This window comes from Numida meleagris, chromosome 4 (genome assembly GCF_002078875.1).
Source record: "Numida meleagris isolate 19003 breed g44 Domestic line chromosome 4, NumMel1.0, whole genome shotgun sequence".
In the NCBI taxonomy this organism is placed as follows: Eukaryota; Metazoa; Chordata; class Aves; order Galliformes; family Numididae; genus Numida; species Numida meleagris.
Window position 1 is genome coordinate 67,496,394 of NC_034412.1, and position 21,842 is coordinate 67,518,235.

General features: G+C 36.9%; 1 protein-coding gene across 3 annotated transcripts in view; it reads right to left on the bottom strand.

Annotated features, from left to right (window-relative positions):
- FAT1 (FAT atypical cadherin 1) overlaps positions 1 to 21,842 on the bottom strand; it is a 107,863-nt gene that overhangs the window by 36,363 nt on the left and 49,658 nt on the right. For all 3 annotated transcript variants that reach the window (XM_021393680.1, XM_021393678.1, XM_021393679.1), the window contains exons 4-9: positions 17,791 to 17,852; positions 12,536 to 12,865; positions 11,782 to 11,992; positions 7,494 to 7,633; positions 1,114 to 1,389; positions 688 to 898 (exon numbers count right to left, since the gene is read on the bottom strand). In XM_021393680.1, the coding sequence (XP_021249355.1) occupies positions 688 to 898; positions 1,114 to 1,389; positions 7,494 to 7,633; positions 11,782 to 11,992; positions 12,536 to 12,865; positions 17,791 to 17,852 (1,230 nt within the window). The remainder of the gene's footprint in view (positions 1 to 687; positions 899 to 1,113; positions 1,390 to 7,493; positions 7,634 to 11,781; positions 11,993 to 12,535; positions 12,866 to 17,790; positions 17,853 to 21,842) is intronic.

Here is a 21,842-nt window from a genome sequence, read left to right on the forward strand (position 1 = left end):
TAGTGAGCTGGGGGTCAGCCTCTTCTCTCTTATAACTAGTGACAGGACGAGGGGGAATGGCTTCAAGTTGCGCCAGGGGAGATTTAGGCTGGACGTTAGGAAATACTACTTTTCTGAAAGAGTGGTCAGATGCTGGAACGGGCTGTCCGGGGAGGTGGTTGAGTCACCATCCCTGGAGATGTTCAAGAAACATTTAGATATAGCGTTGGGAGACATGGTTTAGTGGGGTTGTTGGTGGTAGGTGGATGGTTGGACTAGGTGATCTTGTAGGTCTTTTCCAACCTAGCTAATTCTATGATTCTATGATTCTATGTACTAAACACCAAAGGACTTGTCTCATGCTATTACTCTCTTCATCACATCTTTGCTTATACCATAGATTCTCAAAAAGAATGCTCTTTCAGATATGAATTCTAGATATGAATTTCTGCATTTTCTGAAGAACACATCCTCTTTCAGAGTTTAAAAGTATCTTTCCCTTCAGGAGGGCAATACAAATCACTAAGGGAAGAAGATGAATCTTTATCATTAAAGTTTTCTTTTTAATGCTCTCAGGCTATATCTTTAAATACATGACACAAAATAGGATGTGTACTCTCACAGCTGTTTTTTACATGTCGACAGTTGAAACAAAGCACGATCAAGTATCATTTTAAAAACAAATGGAAGATAAGAATGTCAACATACCTGATTCAACAGAATATACAATTTCTGCATTTTTTCCTTTGTCCTTATCTAATGCTGTAACCTGGAGTACTGCTGATCCAACAGCTGCTGACTCATACACACGGCCTTCATAGGAAGAGCTGGTGAACCATGGCGCGTGGTCATTTGTGTCACTAACATTAAGGATGATCCTAGCGTAGTTGCGCTTTACAGGAACATCTTGATCTCGAACCTAAAACAGTTAGCATAATACTACTAACTATCACTGATAATTCAGAAGTTCACCAAATGTTAGTAATTATTCAAGGTTCAATCTGTACGAGTCAGAGAAGAAGACTGAATACACATTAAATGTACAAATAAATGTTTGCATTAGGGGGAAAAATAGAAGATATTAAAAAAAAAGTGCTTGTTATAGAATACAGAACAAATATTGTGCTTATTTACCATTACTGTGAGAATATGCTGGTTCATGGTCTCATGATCTAGTTTTTCTGTAGTATAAAGAGATCCAGTTCCAGGGTCTAGACGAAATTTTTTAAGGCTGATGGGATCAGTGCTGCCTTGCATAGTATATATCAGTTTATTCTTCTCATCTCTGTCTGTGGCACTAACTTGCAAAATTTCCGTCTCTGGTACGGTGTCTTCAGGTATAACAACTTCATATTTTGAAGCAGAAAATTGAGGTCTGTGATTATTTGTGTCTATAACTTTGATGTACACCTGAAATTACATGATGGGAAGAGGAAAGCCTTAATAATATCTAGGTAAACAGAAATGAAAAAGAGTATTGTTAAAAATCAGACCATAATAGGTACATAAAACAATTATTTTTTCTTCCTTTTTTTTTTCTCCAGGGAAGAGGAGAGAGGTATAGGGAAGAGTTACAGGGAAGATGGAACTCACTAAATCCAAATCTGCCTCATCTTCCTCAAAGTCAAAAATAGCTTCTAACAACATTAGAAGGATTTTATTCTAAGTAACAGCAGAAAGACTGCTGCACAGAAGTAATGAAGTGCTGCACCAAACCCTGGAGGCACCACAGTGCAGCCTGATGAACTGAAGTGAGAATGTGCGAACACAAAGAACTGAGTGCAGAACTTTTGGATAAATCTGTACTGTAACATACAAGGATATTCCTCAAAACTGGGATGTTACCCACTCAGCTAGCTGTAAATAACTGTCATCAGAACAAGTATTTTCATGGGGAACTTCACTCATAAAAGAGAAAAGAATAGACAAACATATAAAACGTAATATAGGAACATAGGTGAAGAGGGCCTGCTCATTAATGCTCACACTCAGGAAGATTAAAAATGAAACCAAGTAAGGATAGCTAACACACTAAAAAGCAGAAAACCCAACTTTTAATACAAATTAAACTAGACCAATATATGTTGTACAAATGGAAAGTTAAAAGACTGTATACAACACTGTTCATCCATGGATGACATACTCTCAACATGAATGCACCCCAACAGTTTTTTACTCCCCACCCACTTCATAAAAGATTATTAAGTTCTAAAGTGTAAAATTTGGTTAATTTAAATTAAAATAATTATTGAAGATTGTGCGCACTTCCCCTCAAATGAGAAAATACAGAAGCTTAGATTGAACCTGGAGGTGAGAGGGAATGCAACTCTGAAGCAACTGTGTTAGGTGAATGTTCCATGTGGAAGATATAGCCACTTGTGCTGCTGAAATATACAAAATAAATACAGGAAAGCAGCAATTTGAGAATGCAGCACCAAAAAAAAGCCTGTGAAGTATTAAGTTAAAACCCAAGAATGTTGTGATTGTGAAGTTGACTATATTATTAACAAATATACCACTGAGGAATTAACAGAGTGACTCAGTCATTATGAGTGGCTTCCTCAAGTATTCCACTACTTGTCAAATCACTTGCTCAGGCATGCAGTTTTTCTATGTATTCATAAACACAACTCAAAACGCACAATTTGATCAATTAATGCAATTGTTTTAAATTTACCTAAAATCCCAAGTTTCCATTTGCCTCAGCTGAAAAAGTCTTTTACCTATCCATTTCTCACTCACTGATGTTACTTTATGCTCATCCCTGAATTCTCATGGACAAGTGTAACATGAATCAAAGCACATTCTTGTAGTAATGAAGGCTAACTGCATGCCGGGTTGCTTTTCTAAGGTGATCACTCATTTGCCTGTGATTTTATAGATTCACTACAGTCTGGAGCTCAGCAGAGCAAGAGAGATCCTGACAGACTGAAATGAAATCAGTGGAATACCACAAAAATCCAAAGGTGCATGGTGAAAGAACAAGATGAAACGCTCACTAGCTCCAACAAGGGAAACTACAATTAGACATAAGAACCCTTTTTTTCAAGGGGGGTTTCCAAACACTGCCATAAAAGCACATCCAAAGAAGAGGTGGAAGCCCTGTCATCTCAGGTGCACAGAACTGGACGAGGTCCTGACAACTTGATGCAGCTTTGCAGTTTACTCTGCTCTGAGCCACCAGAGTCTGAACTAGATGAGCTGCAGGATATCTTCCAACCTAAACTGTTATACAGACTTGGAAACCTTGCTTTCAAGGCAGAGATTTTTTGCTGATGCTAAGTGACAGGTGCTACATGTGCATTTTCCATTTAAATGTGACAGGGTCAAATTGTCACATAACTGTTAAGGCCTTCATGTTAAATAAAAGGCAACAGAAGACAGAAGTAAAATTGAACAAAGTTATTAAAGGCTCATACAGCAAGATATGTGTTTGTGTGCTTGAGAACAAAGTACTTACATGAAGAGCTTGTGCTACTCAAGTAAAATTCATAATAAAAGACAGCAATGTAGAAGTTCAATGAAATTATTATAAGATTAAATTCAAAAGAATTATATGAATATTATCTCTTAAGAAAGAAGTTTAGTATCAAGAGGCACACAATAGAAAAGCTTGGCATTAATAAACAATAATGTGATCACTGAAATGAAACAGTGTGGAACTGAAGAAGCTTGACTCAATGTGCAAGCCTATGAGTAGATCTCACAGAGACTAATACAGGCTGGTCATACAGAAACAGAACAAAATGGACCAGGGTTACCTAGTGGGAGAACGTGAAGTATATTAAGTATACGATTGGTGAAATCTAAATTTGCATAGGAACACACTGATTATTAGTGTGTTACAGAGAAGAGATGTGTCACTGATTAAACATACTCAATGTGTAATATACAGTGATGTTCCTTTGTTCTAATCTAATTTTTCATTTTTTGATTCCTTGTGGAGTTTTAAATCTTTTCTTCCATTCATAATAACATTACAGTTACTTTGGCATGTTTATATTCAAGTTCAGAAGCAAAAAAAATTCTGTTATTCAGAGATAATATAAATAATATAAATTGTTTCCAAAATGTCTCTGTGGAGCAGTGTGGGGATCACGTGCAAAAAAGCATGTTTAGTCAATGAAGACCAAGCAACCCCAGAGCATAACATCCACATAAATTTTGCATACGGCAAGATTAAATATTCTGCAATCACACAGCAATAGGCAAAATGCTGCAATTACCTTTACACCATTTTAAATGTTATTTCTAATGAAAAGAACTGATGGACATAGCAAAGTCAGGAAGCAGCACAGCTCAAAACAGGATTTGTTATTTACTTTCGAAAAGCAACTCAGTAGCTCATATATTGCTTCTCATATCCTGTGAATAGCCTTTTCTACTTAAGACCAAAACATTATAATCTGAAAACATAAGTACATTGATTTGTTTTTCAAATGATGTTCCTTCCTAATCATCCCTAACATCATTTGTCAAACAAATACCACTACTGTAGGCATGGAATTTACTTGTCCTTGTTTTGTATCATACATTTGGCATTTAGATGCATACAAAATTCTAATAGCCTCCACGCCTACAGCAGCAGTATTTTTCAAAAAACCTATTTAACTGAAGCCTTGAAAGAGTCAAATACTCTACAGATGTCAAGGGCCCAGGGCCAACAAAAGCCATCTAGTTTGAAGTCCATTCAATACACAACTTACTCGCAATGAGACTGATGTATTTCGTTTCTTGTCCCCCTCCCCAATGATTTGAAAATGTCATCAGCATTTTTAAGTCAAAACACAAAATTACTTAATCTGCTGTTAATCAAGGCCCGTTAAACTTTGTACTGTATTTCAAATGTTTACAACTACTCTGCAAGCTAAAAGCTGCATATTACATACTGTTGATCCAAATATGCGTGCTCAGTATTTAGAGTTTTTGTGCCTGTCATTCTTTACTGTTTATCAGCTCTCAGAAGGATCCTACACGTCAACATACCAACTTTAATCACAATTATTTCAGCAGCAAGTACAGTGAGTAATGGAACATACACACTGGTAGCCATAAACAACACCTTCAGCTTTGATTTCATATCAACATTTTTAATTCCCCCTGAAGGTAAGCCTCATTCCTGAAATTTATCTTCTTAACTCTAATCCTGAGGGCTATCTCAGCAGACCAGCCCATTTGGGTGGGCAAAGAGTTACAAGGGAGATAACAGAAACAGTTAAAATCAGGAGTCTATACATGCACCAACAGTTTCAGAGTTTGAACTAATCCATGCTTCCCAATCTACATACCACAGTAACATGAGACTCAAATAGCAACAGCTAACTTGCACTTATCCCACCGGCAGGGGAAAAAAAGAGGATAATGAGAAGGAAGTCTCTGTGTTCTTGTAACAGAAACCACAAGCTCTATTCTTGCCAACTCCAGCTGAGAGAGGAAAAGTAAGGACATGAAAGAAAATCATAGAAGAAGCAATCACAGAAATAAAGGACTATAAATGTAAGACTACCATTCCAATTTTTCTGCAGCGGACTGTTGTGGTAAATGTTCATAATGTTCACCCAGCTTTACAAAATGCTAAAACAACAAATTCATTTAAACAATTTGGACAAAAGCTACACTGTGCACTTCTGAGAAAAACTAAATGAATCACACAACCCAGGGGAAGAGAAGGGGTGAGGGTCAAAGTATTTTCATGACCTTCCAACTCCGAGTTCTTTCAGCAGACGAAACAGATTATGGCTCAAATGTGACAGCTGGGGAGGCCAGTGTCAATTCAACTGTATATAAGCAGCAGTACTAGGTAAAATGTCTGCAGTTATTTGAGACCACAAGCTCATCACTTATTAACCAAGTTACCCTAACACACTTTGCATGGTGGCATTTTGATTGAATTCTTGAAAAAACAAACAAACTCACTCAACAAAACAAAGCCCTGTAGTTGTATTCTGACTTGCTTGGCAAATGAAGTTCTCCTTTAGCTGGATTTAGGATTCTTCTAATATTTTCACGCTAAGTCATACCACCTTCCCAGCATTTTGGATTTAGTAGAAATGAATACGCTCAATATTTTTACTTCAACTAGGCAACAAATTTACAGCAGGATTCTCCAAACCTCTTATGGTGACCATCAGCATCAGCAGCAATGGCACCATGGTTAGGATAGCAGTGAGTTCTGATTCACGTTCTGCTGGGGGACTTACTGTAGTATCTGGAGATACGTGGTCTGCAATATCACTCACAACTATCACTATTAAAGGAAAAATAAGTTCTCAAAAGAAACTGCTATTCTTGCAAACTTTGACTACAGCATTTAGTCTATTTGACCTATCAAATGAAGTGATCTCAATAAAAGACTTTTAAATCCTAAAAGTTCACAAGGAATATTTTTGTTCTAGCTGAAAGGAGGAAGATGACATACAACACATAGGGTGAAACAACAGAAGAACATACACTGCAGAAAAGTTGAACAAAAAAAAATTGCATACATTACAAAGATTGCTGTGAACATAAAAGCAGCAATGCATAGACTGCTCTTAGGTCCATCACTGAGAGGCAAGTCAATTACAGGTGACACAAATACATCATCATCCAAACCCAACAGTTTTAATTCAGTAAATAAATCCTTTCCATTCCTTCTGGAATAGAAGGACAGCTCCTCTATGCTCACAGCTCCATTCACACCAATCTCTACTAAACCAACTATATTCAGGTTCTGGGCTGAGGGAAGAAACTAGATGGGGAAAATGGGCTATTCATCACAGTTCACTTTACTACAAGATATTTCCATTAGTATTACAAGAGGTTTCTACTTTACAGAACGTCCTATCAGCCCAACTGCAAAAATTGCCACCACCATGGGATCTTAGTAGGGAAGTGATTTAAAGACATTTGTCTTGTGAGAGACTGCCGCTCTCCAGAAAGCAGCAAGCTCTACCTCCACTGAAAGCATTACTCCAGACGATACACACAGATGCTGTCTTCTAAACCTTGCTTCTATAAGCACATCATGCAGAAGGAGCAGCTCTGTTTAATAATACAGTAGTTGGATATTATACGATTTGTCATCCACAGATCTTAGAAAAAAAAATCAGAAAATCTTACCATGGTCTTTCATAATCCAAGCTAAGTAATCATATAATATACTGATTAGGAAGGAGTAGGATAAAGAGGAGTAATTCAGATAAGAAGTATTAATTCTTTTCTTTTGAGTTAATCATGCATGGAAGGGCATAGTTTCTACTGTCATTTATTTAGATAATGTAGGAAAACAATACAGGCTAAAAGGTGCTGACTCAGACTACAGCAAACTAATGCACCTTCCACCTGGACTGTCAAATACCATGACTCTATGAATAACAGAATCCAGTTCGGTTTTACAAAAACTCCCTAATTTATATAAACCATATTCACTATCCAGGATGAAAAAAATAAACATAAAGATTAAAGGTAACTCCTCCCCTCCATGCAGCTACAAATTCCTCCATCTATTAACACTTCTTTAGAAAGACCGTTACCTGAGTGCTGATAGATCTGGTTCCATCTGTTGCCTCCACCGTCAAGTTGTAATTTGATTTCTGTTCTGCATCAAGAGGTCTAGCGACAATGATAGTTCCAGTACCCTTCTCCACATCGAATCGACTGTCATAGTTGCCACCTTATTCAGGAAATTAGGAGAGGGAGAAGTTCATAAAACACACTATCATTTTACTGTTTCACATATGGTCATGTTCTGTCTTCAGATGTTTAATGAAGGTGGAATTATATACACACATACTTATATACACCCTTATTTTAAACCCATTGTTTTTTCTGGTAATACAATATGCTCCTACTTACAGATATTTAAAACTGATTAGTTTTGGATGAAGCTGATTTGTCTGGATTATGGACAGTTAGTAGGTAGATTCTTAGCCAAGATTCTCTTTTTTTGTAATCAGAATTTTAAGATAACAAATAGTGGGAAATTGGTAATTACAAGGTGAAACGTGATTTATTTTATGGGCAGACATTCAAGATAAATAGTGAAAAACATACTCTGTATCAAAATAAACAAAAACTCCAAATCAGAAATGCTGTCAAACTTATGTTTCTTGAATCAGAGTATAAATTACTATGTCTGTACATGAAAATAACCAGGGTGAAAAATCTCTAATACCTCCAAAGGATATTCATGTCAAAGCAGAGTATCTGAAGAATTCATTATCTAGCCTCTACTGGGATAAGATCTCAGATGAGTACTAAGCGTTTAAATAAACAGTGATTAAATATGCCTATCTCCTTCTCTGAAGCAAGCTATCTTTCCCTGCAAAACTTTCAAATTACCCTTTGAAATATAGTTAAACAACTGCATAGATCAATAGCTACACTTGGTCATTTAAACATTTAATTGATCATCATGCCACACTGAGCATACTGTTGTGAGAATACAACGTCCATTAAGTCCAAATATTGTTAACAATGATAAATACTGCCATTTAACTAGAATTGCTTTAGACCTCTCAATAAACTGTCTAAAACAGAGGAATCAATTTTTATTTTGGTCAAACCAATGCTAGATATGGCAAACCAACTCCTCCTGATTGTGTACATGTCTTTTTCTAATTAAATTGCATAAGGACAGCATTCAGATATAATCTGCATGATCTTTTTGTTTATTATTTTTACAAGTTTTTACACGTCATGTTATGTAAATCACAGAATGTCTTTTAGGAAAAGCCAAGGCTATAAGCGAAAGGGTAAAATTCCAAAGGTGGCAAATTTATACTTTATCTAAGAAAGAACAGTAAATACTGCAGTGAGTCCCCATTTACTTTCAGAAAGTTCAACTTCATGACAGACATATCAGTTTAGGAAAGATGGGCTGGATTCTGCTTCACTGAATTTAAGATAGTTAGAAACAAGTAAGGACAAAGATAATGACATTTTTCTAGTTTCATCAAAAGCCATTTCCTGTTCCTAGCCCAGCAGCAGTTCCCAAATCATGTGAATGGATATGAACTGAACAGCATGAAAGGTAGCAGCTTTGTTTGGAGCAGGTTTATGTGAAATTTTTTATTTGGCTTTGTGTGAGATGTCAGGTTCAGAATAACTTTTATAGCTGGCATGCGATACCATTTTCTCAGATGGCAAAGAGAGGAGAATTTAATGTCTCAGTGGAGTCATTGCCATTTTAAGGGAAGAGCAGGGTGAATGAACCTTTTCATCTAATTTCCTTGATGTAATGACAAGCTCTGTAATCACCTTTCTCTTCTTCCCCTTTCAAGGAAATCACAAAGACCTTCCCTAACATTTTATAGCAGTGATGGTATCTGTTCATCCAGTGAAGCAGAACTCAACCCGAACTTCTGTGTCTGGTACACTGGAAGTGTAACAGCAATAGTTTTGGACAAAGCCAAAACTTGAAGTTCTGAATTGATGCCATATAAATGTAATGATGACAAAACAAAACAAAAACGAACCTGTCACAAATGCAACCGTGAGCACTTTGATTTCCGAAGGGTTAATAAAATAAATAGTTTATAAATGTACGCTTTCATTTCAGATCTCATAATCTGGTAATAAATTATGTGATCTCAGCAGATACCTTCTGCTGTACAGTTCAGGTCACAAGCCATCTGAAAGATGTAAAATACTTCACTAGCAAGCTTGTCTCCTGGCTCAGCCAAAAAGAAAGAAAGCATGGAAAGCAAGCACAGAACACAAAGGAAAGCTGTCAATCAAATTAATTCATGCTATTAGAAACAGTAAAAGAGGGCAGTAAAGTGACTAACTATAAGATTAGCTGATAAGCTGACAACATGATCACATATCAAACTTTTCAAAACACTTTCACCAAGAAAGCAGTCAAAATAAAATGGTTTCTTTTACAGTCTGTGGACAAGTCCTGTTCTTTCCCCTTGGAGTTTTCTGTAGTTGTCTTTTTAAAAATAGCATCTGTTTTCTGCATTAAGCATAAAATAAAAATACTTTAAATGTCCAAAGTGTGCTGCGTGCTTTGCAGCAGTAAATCAAAATAAAACTATAATCAGAATTCTTTTCAGACGTACACACTACTCAGAGTGCACAGCAGTTGAAATGAACTAAAAAGAACAATAGAAAAATACATCCCCAATCCAGTTAGCAAGTTCTACCATCAAGATCCCAAACACTGGACTGAGACAAAAAAAAAGACCTCTTCTATGAGTAAACATTCTCCTTAATCTCTGTGAACTACTCACCTTTTTCTGACAACATCCCTTCCTTAACCTTTCCTTTAATGGTCTCTTTCTGGTCTACAGATGTTTTTGTTTGTTTACTGGATGACCTTGTTTGAAATGACACACAAAGAACCTTCTCATACTTCATCTTTGCTCACTTAAGCTATTTCTGTATTTTCTGCTTTTCAGCTGCTATGTCTGTGTGCATGTATATTTGGGAGAACAGTAAAAGAGTAGTCTCAGTCCCAAAATATCTCTAATAAATATAGCTTTGCCCCTATGAGAACGCAAGGAGGCATCTTTAACCCGTTGCTCTCTCTATAAAATTTTACAGATCTCTGTCCCCACATTTTGTCTAAATTCAGACTCTTTTTATTGGGCTATGATCAATTTGGAAACTTTTTTTTTTTTTCAAGAATATACTAAAAAGAACCATATGAAAACTCTATGAAAATATTTATACATTGGCAGTGATATCAGTCATGCCATATGCTGTTCACTCATGAAGCATGCATTCAGGGAAGAGTTGTGCCTGTTCTCAGAAGCGCTTGAAAGTTTTCTGAGAACATCCTCAAGCATTTAGTATTTGCATATTCCTGTTTCATGTATCAGTTTTACAAACTTTGTTTTTAACTGTTGCTGTTCTCAGCAACACTTAGAATATATGTACCAATAAAGCAGACCTTAAAAATCATTAGATTTGTAAGTAATAATTTTTAAAATAAGTTCTCCTCAACAACTCACAACTACCTCACACCTTAATCATGGAAAAAATTTTAATAGTAACTAATGTGAAAAGGTCCCTTATGTTTTTTTGTGAATGTGGTAGAAAATCTCAGTTTGATACGGCTATCTTAAGTCCAGAAACAGTTTACCACAGGTCTCTCTTGACACTATGCACTCCTGTTTGACTTGGTTTAGAAATGTAACACAGGTCAGAACTTGTTTATAGTATCAGCTATACAGTAAACACCGTGTATTCCTGGAGCTCAGAGGCCTAGTGAAAAGTCTACATTCAAACAACTACTATTCATTTTGTAATCACAGCACCTACGTATAGTCATGTTACTGACCAGAACACCACTTCCAATGGTAGAGGTTAAGGTGTGTTACAACTGTAAGAATATGTACAGGATGAAGTTTGTTGGGGTTAGGAACAGAGAAGCTTTCCTTTTAGTATTGAATCAAGGCAAGCAGACTGAGGAACAGCCCAAGAGAAAAGAAATCAGTGAGAACAGTATAGTATGTCTTGGGGTATACTACTCTCATTTGCAGAAAACTGGCATCTTCTTTCTTTCCCTATCCCATAAACTATGAAATTGATTTGTTTTAATTTCACTGACACAGTATTTATAAATCATTTCCAAAACTGCAACATAGAAAATATTTTTGAGTGTAATTTTATCTTTTGATATATAGTGACATGGATAGAAATAGTCATTTTGATTTAAACAAAATAAATTCTAAGGGAAAAAAAGATATCTACAACTGAAGAATGCCCAAATTCTGATTAGAGTAGTTAAGAAACCAAGCTGCAATGAGCCCTCCGGTATCTCAGAATCCATGCATTCATTTCTAATAATAAAAGCCCTTCAGGCATCCTTACCCGTTATGTCAAACCAAAGTGGTATTCCAAGAGGTTCAACAGCTATTACGCCAATCATGTGAGCAACTGGGTCACTTTCCATCACCGTAAAAGAAAAAAATTCTTCCTCAAAATAAATTGGCTCCATCGGTGGGATGGGCTTTGGACTCCATTCTATGTGAAGCCGTGTAGTTGATGATTTTTGTGGTCGACCATTATCTACAGCTTTAATCTGTAAAGATTTTTTAAAAAAAAATCTGAAACAAACACACCTTTTAGGCTACAGGATCATATAAATCATTATGACACACAAATGAATAAGTAATAATAAGCTCCAGAAATGTTTGTTTTTGTGAGATATATCCAGATGGGCTAAGTGACTCCCAAAGTGCTACCTGCCCCTCATTACCTGGGGAGTAAAAAGAGAAAAAGCATGTAGCACCTGATAGTAGCATAAAACAGTACCATAAATTCACTTTTACTTTGCTTTCTTCCTGAAAGAGTCAATATGATTGTTCATGCTCCCTCATCCTATTCGTTATCTGTCAAGTTCTGGAAAACAGCAGCAACTTTTTGATTCTCTTTCTCAATACAAACATCTGAAATCATCCTTTAAAAAGATAACAACCCATAAAAAATAATAGTTCTGTATCTGTTGATGCTTTCTTCTTTCAGATACTGCAGTCCTTTGTCTGCCAGCTACTGAATGAGAAGCAATGGGCATCCAAATAAAACAACACTTCACATATTCATGATATAAGAGATTTTGACTCACTGAAAGAATATCATATTCCCTTGCTGCAGAAAATTTCTTTGACGAAACCACTCCAGTTTTCGGTTCAATGAAGAATTTGCCATGTTCATCGCCATCTTCAATGCTATAAGAGATCTCTGCATTGGGGCCTTCATCCTTATCTGCAGCAATAACTCGGTAGATCGGCTCTCTCCTAGCAGTCCTCTCTCTTTCTGGCTTACCACGCTCTGGAAGCCTGATTTTGTAGAATTTTTGCAAGAACTGAGGCTTATTGTCATTCTCATCTAAAACCTTCACAATCACCCGTGCAACTGTTGATTTGGCAGGAATACCATTGTCCGTTACTGTTACCTAGTTTTATTAAAAAAAAAAAACAACAAAAAAAAACCAGGGTTAGTGCTCAGTTCAACTGCAGTCTTTCTAACAATGCTCTTTTTAAATCACATTTCCCTACAGCTGTAAAGTAATTCTCTAACTTCCGTTACTTAAGCACTGTTGAATAAAGTTATTTGATAAATAGTCAGGAAAGAACCACAAAGGTTTTTTCAGCTACTACCTTGATGTTATGATGCTTGATGTACGGCATGTAGGAATTGATTCCATTACTTTGCAGTATAGGTATATATTAAATCTATTCCACTGTTTTGCAGCATTGTAACAGAAATATTGAATTTCTGAATACACTAGCAGCACACATTTATAGTATTTCTGATAACAGTTTCACTGTAATATCTTAACATACTTTCAGCCTAGTGTTTCCTTGCAACTTTTGAATTTAATCATTTGATTTTACACCTCAAAAGATGCAATTTATAAGGCTATAATTTCCAAAATCTGACAGGCCTATGCATTGAAAACTCCATATTTTAAAGACATAAAATCACTAACTTGTTTGAAAGAAGCATAAAAAGTAGCCCTTTAAAGGAATACACATAACTATTTATTTCCACAGCCTAAATGAAATGGGAAATGAAACCAAGTCTGCTCTTCCCGCAGTAGTCAAAGTTTCTAATAAAAAGCCACAAAATGAATAAGAAATCTTCTGCAATGTTAATTCTGGCACCGATATAATGATAGTTATATGGATAGTGAAGAAAAATTCAATAAAATTAAAATATCTCTTTATTTGAAGCTAAAAAACATAGAAAAGACATTATGTACTAGAAATAGACCAAACTGATGCAGAACCTTATTTCATATGTGGGAATCTTACCTTTTTACCTTACCTATTACATACCTAACCCTTAATTGACTAATATATATTTATTGTTAATTATTATTGTTCAATAATTGCCAATAATTTATCAATAATTATAAGCTAATAAGGCATTAAATATGAGCATCTATCTGATATGCTAAGTTAATTTAGAACCAGTTTCAAAGAAAAAAAAAGATATGGGGGTGGTGTTCCTGCTTCCTGCCCTTCCAAGTGAGTGGTTAATAAAAGAATTATAGAACCAGGCCCATCATTTTCTGACTGCACCCTGTCTTCAACATAAAAGCACAACATGGATACAAAATAGGTCTACTGATTGAAGGCTAGAACTGAATCCCTGATGAAATCCCTGACTAGCAAAGGAATTTACTATTGACATGATTGACAGTAGTTCTGCAAATAATCTGATATGCTCTTTTTTGGTCCTTTCCCATCTTTTTTAGGAAGAAATACAGAAACCCAAATGAAGAGTGGGTATAAATCCTAAGTATGTAGGAAATGAAAAAGCATAAGTAATAACAGTGCTTAATCATGACAAAACACATTAAGCGATATGAAATGGAAATATTCATGCTCATCTCTAATAGATGGTATGATTTCAAAATATGATTATCAGTTCTCTTTAGTACATAAAGTTGAACACCATCACATATCTTCCAGTTCACAAAACCCACACATTTCAGAAGAAGAATTTTCACAGTGTACAGAACCTTGTTAACATAATACTGCCCTGAGCCAAGAAAAATAAAAAAAAGACAAACCATTGTTCAATTTGATGCAACAGGAGACACTACTAATATAACAAATAGAGCACTAAGATATGAGGGAATAACATGAAATTAGCTCTGAAATAATTGCATTAAAAGTAAGCTATACAACTGGCATTCAGAAAATACCTACAAGTTGGAAATAAAAAGAATGGGACACATTAATTACTACTGCATAAGCAGGAGTGCAATCAAATACCAATTTTAATAGCAAACAAAGAACAAACCCATCAACCCATCTGGTCAACATTTCAATGCTCAATTAATTAGCCAGATGCACAGCACTTGGCTCAAGTGGCTTATAATACTGCCCACCATTCCGAGCATTTCTGGGTTTCTTTCCAACCCATTTTCAAAGATGTCAACATAAAACGAACAAATGGGAAAACTGCTACTTTGGGCCACGCTGTCACTATCACACTGCAGCTAAGGATTTTGGCATTAGATGCTTTGCAAACTTTTATTTAAAACTTTAATAACCAGCTGGGATTCAAAATGAAGAAAGAATGATGAGTTATAAAGAATACCACTAGGCAGTAATCAAGGTTCCAAACTAAGCAATCAACTTAACTAGCTATCTTTATGGAGAATGCTGAAAGTAGACTATTTATGTACCATTGCCTGAGTTCTGTACACTTTATGTTATCTTGTAACAGCATATGATAAATTTGCTCAGTTTTTTTTTTTTTTTTTTGTCTTGTAATATCAAAAGGCAAGGCTTTGTTCTTACTGGTTGTGTTGACAGTATGACACCAAACAGGATCTTAGAACATAGGCATGAGCATTACCACACAACTGTCTGTACCTTTACACCGCTAGTATGAACTCTGAGAAGTCATGACCAAAACAAACAGAATTCTCCCAAATACTGTCTAGGTACAATTTGAGAATTCACACAATTCAGGCAGCACTTTCAAAAGGCAGCTTAGACATGGCCAGCCTGTTCTAGGGATATGTTATACACATTCAAAGCCATACTATGCCTGGTGGCTTCAGAGCCAGAGAATGATCCAAAGCTCATTTCATGTAACTGTATAAATCCAATAGAAACGTCAGTATAACATGCATAGAAGCAAAGTCATTAGATACCAATATTACAACTTATCCACATAGAAGTGGGTCACAGAAATGAGATACAACTGACCTGAAGTGCTTTAGGAAAATGACACAAGCAGATTTCAAGAGGCAATTTAGAAGTGAATAATATACTGGTTTTAAAATTTACAGGAATACTGTAACTAGTACTAAAACAGATTTGCCAGTTAATTCACTTTGCTTCTATTGCTTCTACTAGAAACATACTGCAGAGGAAATTCCACCCTACTGCTACTTACTACTGCAAAGAGTTCTTTCCAAAGCTGCTACCAAAATGAAAATTACAATTAAAATTTGCTCCAATAGCCCTTTAGAATCACAGAATCATAGAATCATAGAATTAGCTAGGTTGGAAAAGACCTACAAGATCACCTAGTCCAACCATCCACCTACCACCAACAACCCCACTAAACCATGTCTCTCAACACTATATCTAAATGCTTCTTGAACACCTCCAGGGACAGTGACTCAACCACCTCCCCGGACAGCCCATTCCAGCGCCTGACCACTCTTTCAGAACAGTAGTACTTCCTAATGTCCAGCCTGAATCTCCCCTGGCGCAACTTGAGGCCATTCCCCCTCGTCCTGTCACTAGTCAAAAGAGAGAAGAGGCCGACCCCCAGCTCACTACAACCTCCCTTCAGGTAGTTATAGAGAGCAACGAGGTCCCCTCTGAGCCTCCTCTTCTCCAGACTGAATAATCCCAGCTCCCTCAGCAGCTCCTCATAAGGCCTGTGCTCCAGACCCCTCACCAGCTTTGTCGCCCTCCTCTGAACATGCTCCAGGGCCTCAATGTCTTTCTTGCAGTGAGGGGCCCAAAACTGGACACAGTACTCGAGGTGCAGCCTCACTAGGGCTGAGTACAGAGGGAGAATGACTTCCCTACTCCTACTGGCAACACTATTTCTGATACAAGCCAGGATGCCATTGGCCTTCTTGGCCACCTGGGCACACTGCTGGCTCATGCTCAGCCGAGCATCGACTAATACCCCTAGGTCCGTTTCCTCCACACAACCTTCCAGCCACTCTGCCTGTAGCATTGCCTGGGGTTGTTGCGGCCAAAGTGCAGGACCCGGCACTTGGTCTTGTTGAACCTCATCCCGCTGGCTTCAGCCCAGAGATCCAGCCTGTCCAGATCTCTCTGTAGGGCCTCTGTACCCCCAGGCAGATCGACACTTCCTGCCAGCTTGGTGTCGTCTGCAAACTTACTGAGGGTGCTCTCAATGCCCTCATCCAGGTATCAATTTACCTTCAGTTTTCAAAGTGATAGAAAAGAGCCAGGAAAACTGTATCTACACTGGAGTTCTGCAAAATACTAGTTCATGCTGTCAAGGCTTTCATTTCCCAAGTCTACTTTGTCTTTTGCTCACACTTCTGTCAGAAAACATTTCTACAGATTTCACAAACACTGAGAACGTCCAGACTTGGTCAGATAAGTTTGAAAAAGAACTAGAGAAGCTTTAAAGTTAGCTTTGATTACTCACATAGCAGTTATTTACCTATCATCCCAAAGGAAAAGCACAACAGAGGGTTCAGATCTTAACTGTAATATTTATGATGATAGTTACATCTTAAGTCTTCACTGCAGGTGAAGGATAATGCCTTCACATTACCATGTCAGAGAAGAAGAATACCTATTACATAAATTCCGCATGATCAATTAAATGAGCTAAATGAAATAATTTTAGTGCAAAGTTCATGTTCTTGGACTCTGAATCTATTGTGCACATTCTGACAACTGATCTACTTATGTAATTGATAAACATGTTATGCAGAAATAAATGTCTACTCAATCTGTTTGCATTCTTAGTGTTTATAACAAAAAGTTTCTGCATTGCTTGTTAACAGGTCTATATTCAGAAGGGTGGTATTGACTATTCCAATAATTAAAGAAGAGAAAAAAGAATCATCCTTGTAACAATCATGTCTTTGTACTGTTTGAAAGAAAATCTTGGTTTGTAGATATAAAAACAAAAAATTGCCTTCATCTGTATCTTAATTGTTAATAGAAAGTTCCAACACATTGTTTTCACAGATAGTATTGTGCACTGCAATATAATTAATGAACACAAAAGCAAATTACTTCCGAAATCCAGTTCTCTAAACTCTTCATATGGTAATCAAGTATGGAAAACTTTCTGAAGAAGAACAATGAACTTACAGTCACTGTTTATCAGAGAAGAAAATAAATTATTTACCTCCAATATGTGTTCTGCTTGCTGCTCCCGATCCAGTTTTCTAGATGTGGTTGTAATTAGACCTGCAACATGAAAGAATAATTAGTTAGATCCTCCAAGAAAATGATCTGGATGGGGGTTAGGTTAAGCTTGTAGTCACTGGTATACGCGATCTTAATTTCTTCTTAGGTGGTCTCCTCCATTTTTGCAGCACTTAAACTTTCATTAAAGGAATAGTTGAGGGGTTTCCAATCCTTAAGAGCCATGAAAAATGTTCTTTGCTATCTGAAAGCTGAGCTGTAGTAGCCCTTAGACAACAGTTGCAGTTCTGTTTTCCAACACATCTCAGCACATCACATTTCTGACAGCAGTAATGGATCTATTTCAAAAGAGGTGCACCTCATTTAAAGAGTGTTACATACACTATGTAAATAATTTGAATAATCACTTCAAGAGAAACATCCACTTGTGTTTTTAGCAATATGTGTGATCTGAAGAGATGTACTTATGCTGGGGAACAGTAGTCTGTGTGTGCATGCATATGTACAACCTTAATATGGCAAAATTGAGGACTCAAACAGTATTGCTCACGGCAATAACAGAGAAAGAGGATGACTTTTTGGTGCAAGATTTTATATTTGTTATATGAATTTGATACAAATTTGACACAATATTAGGAAGGTATGATGGGTTTTTCTATAAAATGAAGAAAATGAAACAGAAAAGGTGGAAACAAATACAGTAAAAATCTAAATACAAAAATATCCTAGCAAAATTAATTCTCCCTAACAGCAGGTTCAAAACTTCAGCTACTAAGTTTCATAAGAAGTTGACTCAGTCAACTTTCAATTACAGTTGAATGGCTTGCCCACAATGGGGGTTAACTGTGCCAGGCATGCAAACATACAAGAGAGAGAGAACTCTGTGAAAAGCCAGGTTGGGTCTAACAAGATTTGCTAGCTCAGGCTCAGTGCCAAGTGAACACACTGATGACATTTGTAGGGCCAACCTGTACCTGCAAACAGTTTAATGGCTTTTGTGTAGCAAAGAAACTGAACTAACAGCACCATTTGGATTCAGTTCCAAGAAACAAATTATCATTAGCTCAGATGCAGCACTAGTTCTGCCTGACTCAAGCCACTACTGTCCAAAGCATCCCATATTCACTGTACTAGAAATCCAGCACATGCTATTACAATACTGTTATTAGTCTGCTATAAAAAAGACATTTCAGTTTTGTCTCACAATTGATAAAAACAGAGAATCTAAGTAAGAAAAGCTCCATGAATAAATATTACAATTTTACTTAACAGAGAAAGGCCAACAGAAACAGAATTGTACACCGTCTGTGCATAGCTACCCAAAACTCTTGTTGAAAGAGATTTGTTGTCTACGTATTGCAACAAAATAGACAGCACGTACTAAATAATAGGAACAAAACATATATAAGGCAATATTACAGCTGTCAAGTGTTCAAACAATTATTAATAATAAAAAAATAGTACAAACAACTGTTGTTTCAATTATGGCCAAATCTGGCCTTGTTTTTCAACAAATTTGGTTTGTCATTTTATCAAATACATCATACGCTTAGTATTCTAAACAAAGTTCTATCAACCTTTTCTACTTCATGTTTTTATACTTTTATAACACATAGAAGATATGTATGTTAATGCTAGGATACCTATTTTTAGTATTATGAAGTAATTCCCCTTAATTCCAAAGAAAGTTGGAATGAAAAAAAAGAAAGAAAACAAAGAAACAAAAAAGGAAAAACTGTTGTGGTAGTACTGTGAAGTTAGGAGAGAGGGAGGAAAGCACATGATGAAGTATTAACTTTGATGGGTTAACATCTTCCCTCAGAGATCACAGAGCTGCTAACAATGACAACTGGAAATATTTACTGTCACATATTCTAAATAAAGCTTTCTCCTTACTTCCTGGCTGCGGCTGGCCAAGCCTCCTTGTTTCTTTTTCACAGGCTCTGTGGGGAACTGCACAGGACTGTTAACTGGAAACAAACAAATGGCAGAGCAGATGCCTCAGCTGATTTCACAGAGCAAAGGACTTGTAGGTGACTTCAAGAACCACAAGCAATTCTAACCACTCCTTTTGAGAGAGCACCTCCAGAGAGATTCAGCCTGAGCCACCCCATGAAGTAGTAACCCCCTAAAGCTCACCACAGTTGCAAGGGGTAAATGGTTAATTTCAGCACAGCCACTCAAGGAGTTAGCTGCTGAACATCTGAGCTGAGGATGGGGAGGATCTAAAAAAGCAGAAGAATGAAGTAATTCTAGCAGAGATATCTCAATATGTTTGCATTTTTATGAATATACTTCCAGTATTCAGTGCGCATCCACTGCATAATATTAGATTCCATCTCTCATGGCAGCAGCAAGTAGGGAACTGCCAACACAGGCAAGCAGAAAGACAGAACCTTTCTGCAGTTTCCTATCCATCTTTTCCCCATGAGAGCCATGAAGACTGGAACCACTGTTTATACAAATGCCAGCTTTGGAAAAAAAAAAATACGTCATTGCATGTGCTCCAAACAGAATCGCATCCATAGTGTCACTACTCCAAGTACTGTACTCTGTTAATCTAATTCCATATATAACTTCTGTTAAAGAAGATGGTCAAGACCACTCAAAAAGCTAAGCAGACAAATATCCAGTATGAACAGAACATACAATGCTTTCATCTGTTAAATCTTCCAACCTTTTCAACCAAGCATGCTACACTGCTGTTAAAACACTTCAGACCATTGACAGAAGGGCTTAGTCTTCACCATATATATCCTGTAAATTCAGCAGAAACTAGTGCCAACAAAGGAAATGTAACACTTCTGGATTTAGAATCACATACACATGCATGACATTCTTCTTACTTAACCCTTTACTGCTAGCCACTTTCCTAAGTGAAATTTCCACTTGAGTGAAATTTGTCTCTCTACAGCTTAATGCTGTAAAAGGCTTGATTACAGCAATCACTAAGATTTTCAATTTTTTCCAAGCGTCTGCATGCTCTAAATGCTCAGTGTTGCACTGACAGATTTAATTATCTGATAGAGCTGTTCAGAATTAGTCATGACAGTGAAGTCCAGCATTCCTATGGACTCTACCACTGTGGTTTTTGTGACTGCCCATTAAGGCAGCTGAAGAAAATCCTTGAACTTCATGCAGGTCAGCTCCCCATTACAGGAGACGATATTCTGCTCTTTCTACTGAGAATTAAAGTTCTCAAACTTTTAGGTGTAGATCCCCCTCTTTCCTCTACCAGTTATCTTTTTGCCCTGCCCCCTTGCTCTATACAAATGAAAATCCACACCTCTGCAAACACCAAATTCTCATCTGATTAATAAATGGCCCCATCCTCAAGCTAGCTGTCCCTATTCTGTCCAAGAAACATCCGGCAAAGCCATCCATACTAGTACTATGAAACGTCCACCACATTTTCACTGAAGACTTCCTGTATTGTTCGTTATCTGATGCTACCTGCACCACCCAAACAACCTCTTGCTAACCCAACTCCTACATCTTTTATCTACAGAGAAGCTTCTCAATTCTAATCAAATATTTTAAAACACTTGTCTGAAACACATGAAAGAACACAAGGTAACAGGAAAGCCAAACTTCTGTCCTTAAATGCACAGTAGTCTATTCTGTTACAGTCTCTGACATACTCTGCTGCTGTTTGTCTGGGATTGTGATGAACCCTGACTACCTAGCTACCAATGCTGCCAAGCACAGAATCGACAAAGAAAGATGATTTTTAATTAATCTTTGAAGAAGTGTGTAACAGAATCAGTTTTGAAATCCTTATTACGTGGTGTGGAGAATCTCTTCACTGCTGAATGAGAAATGACAGCGGGTGTCTGAAAGATCACTGTGACAAAGCATTCATTTATAAGCAGAACTGACTCACAGAGCCTGGTTGTGCAGTCATACTTTCTCATTTTCCTTCTGCCTCCCCTTATCACACAACACTTCTCCACCCCCCCAAAAAAAAACCAGGAACACTGAGCTCCAGTAATTTACATCTCTATTATTCCACCTGGGAATCAGTCCACACTA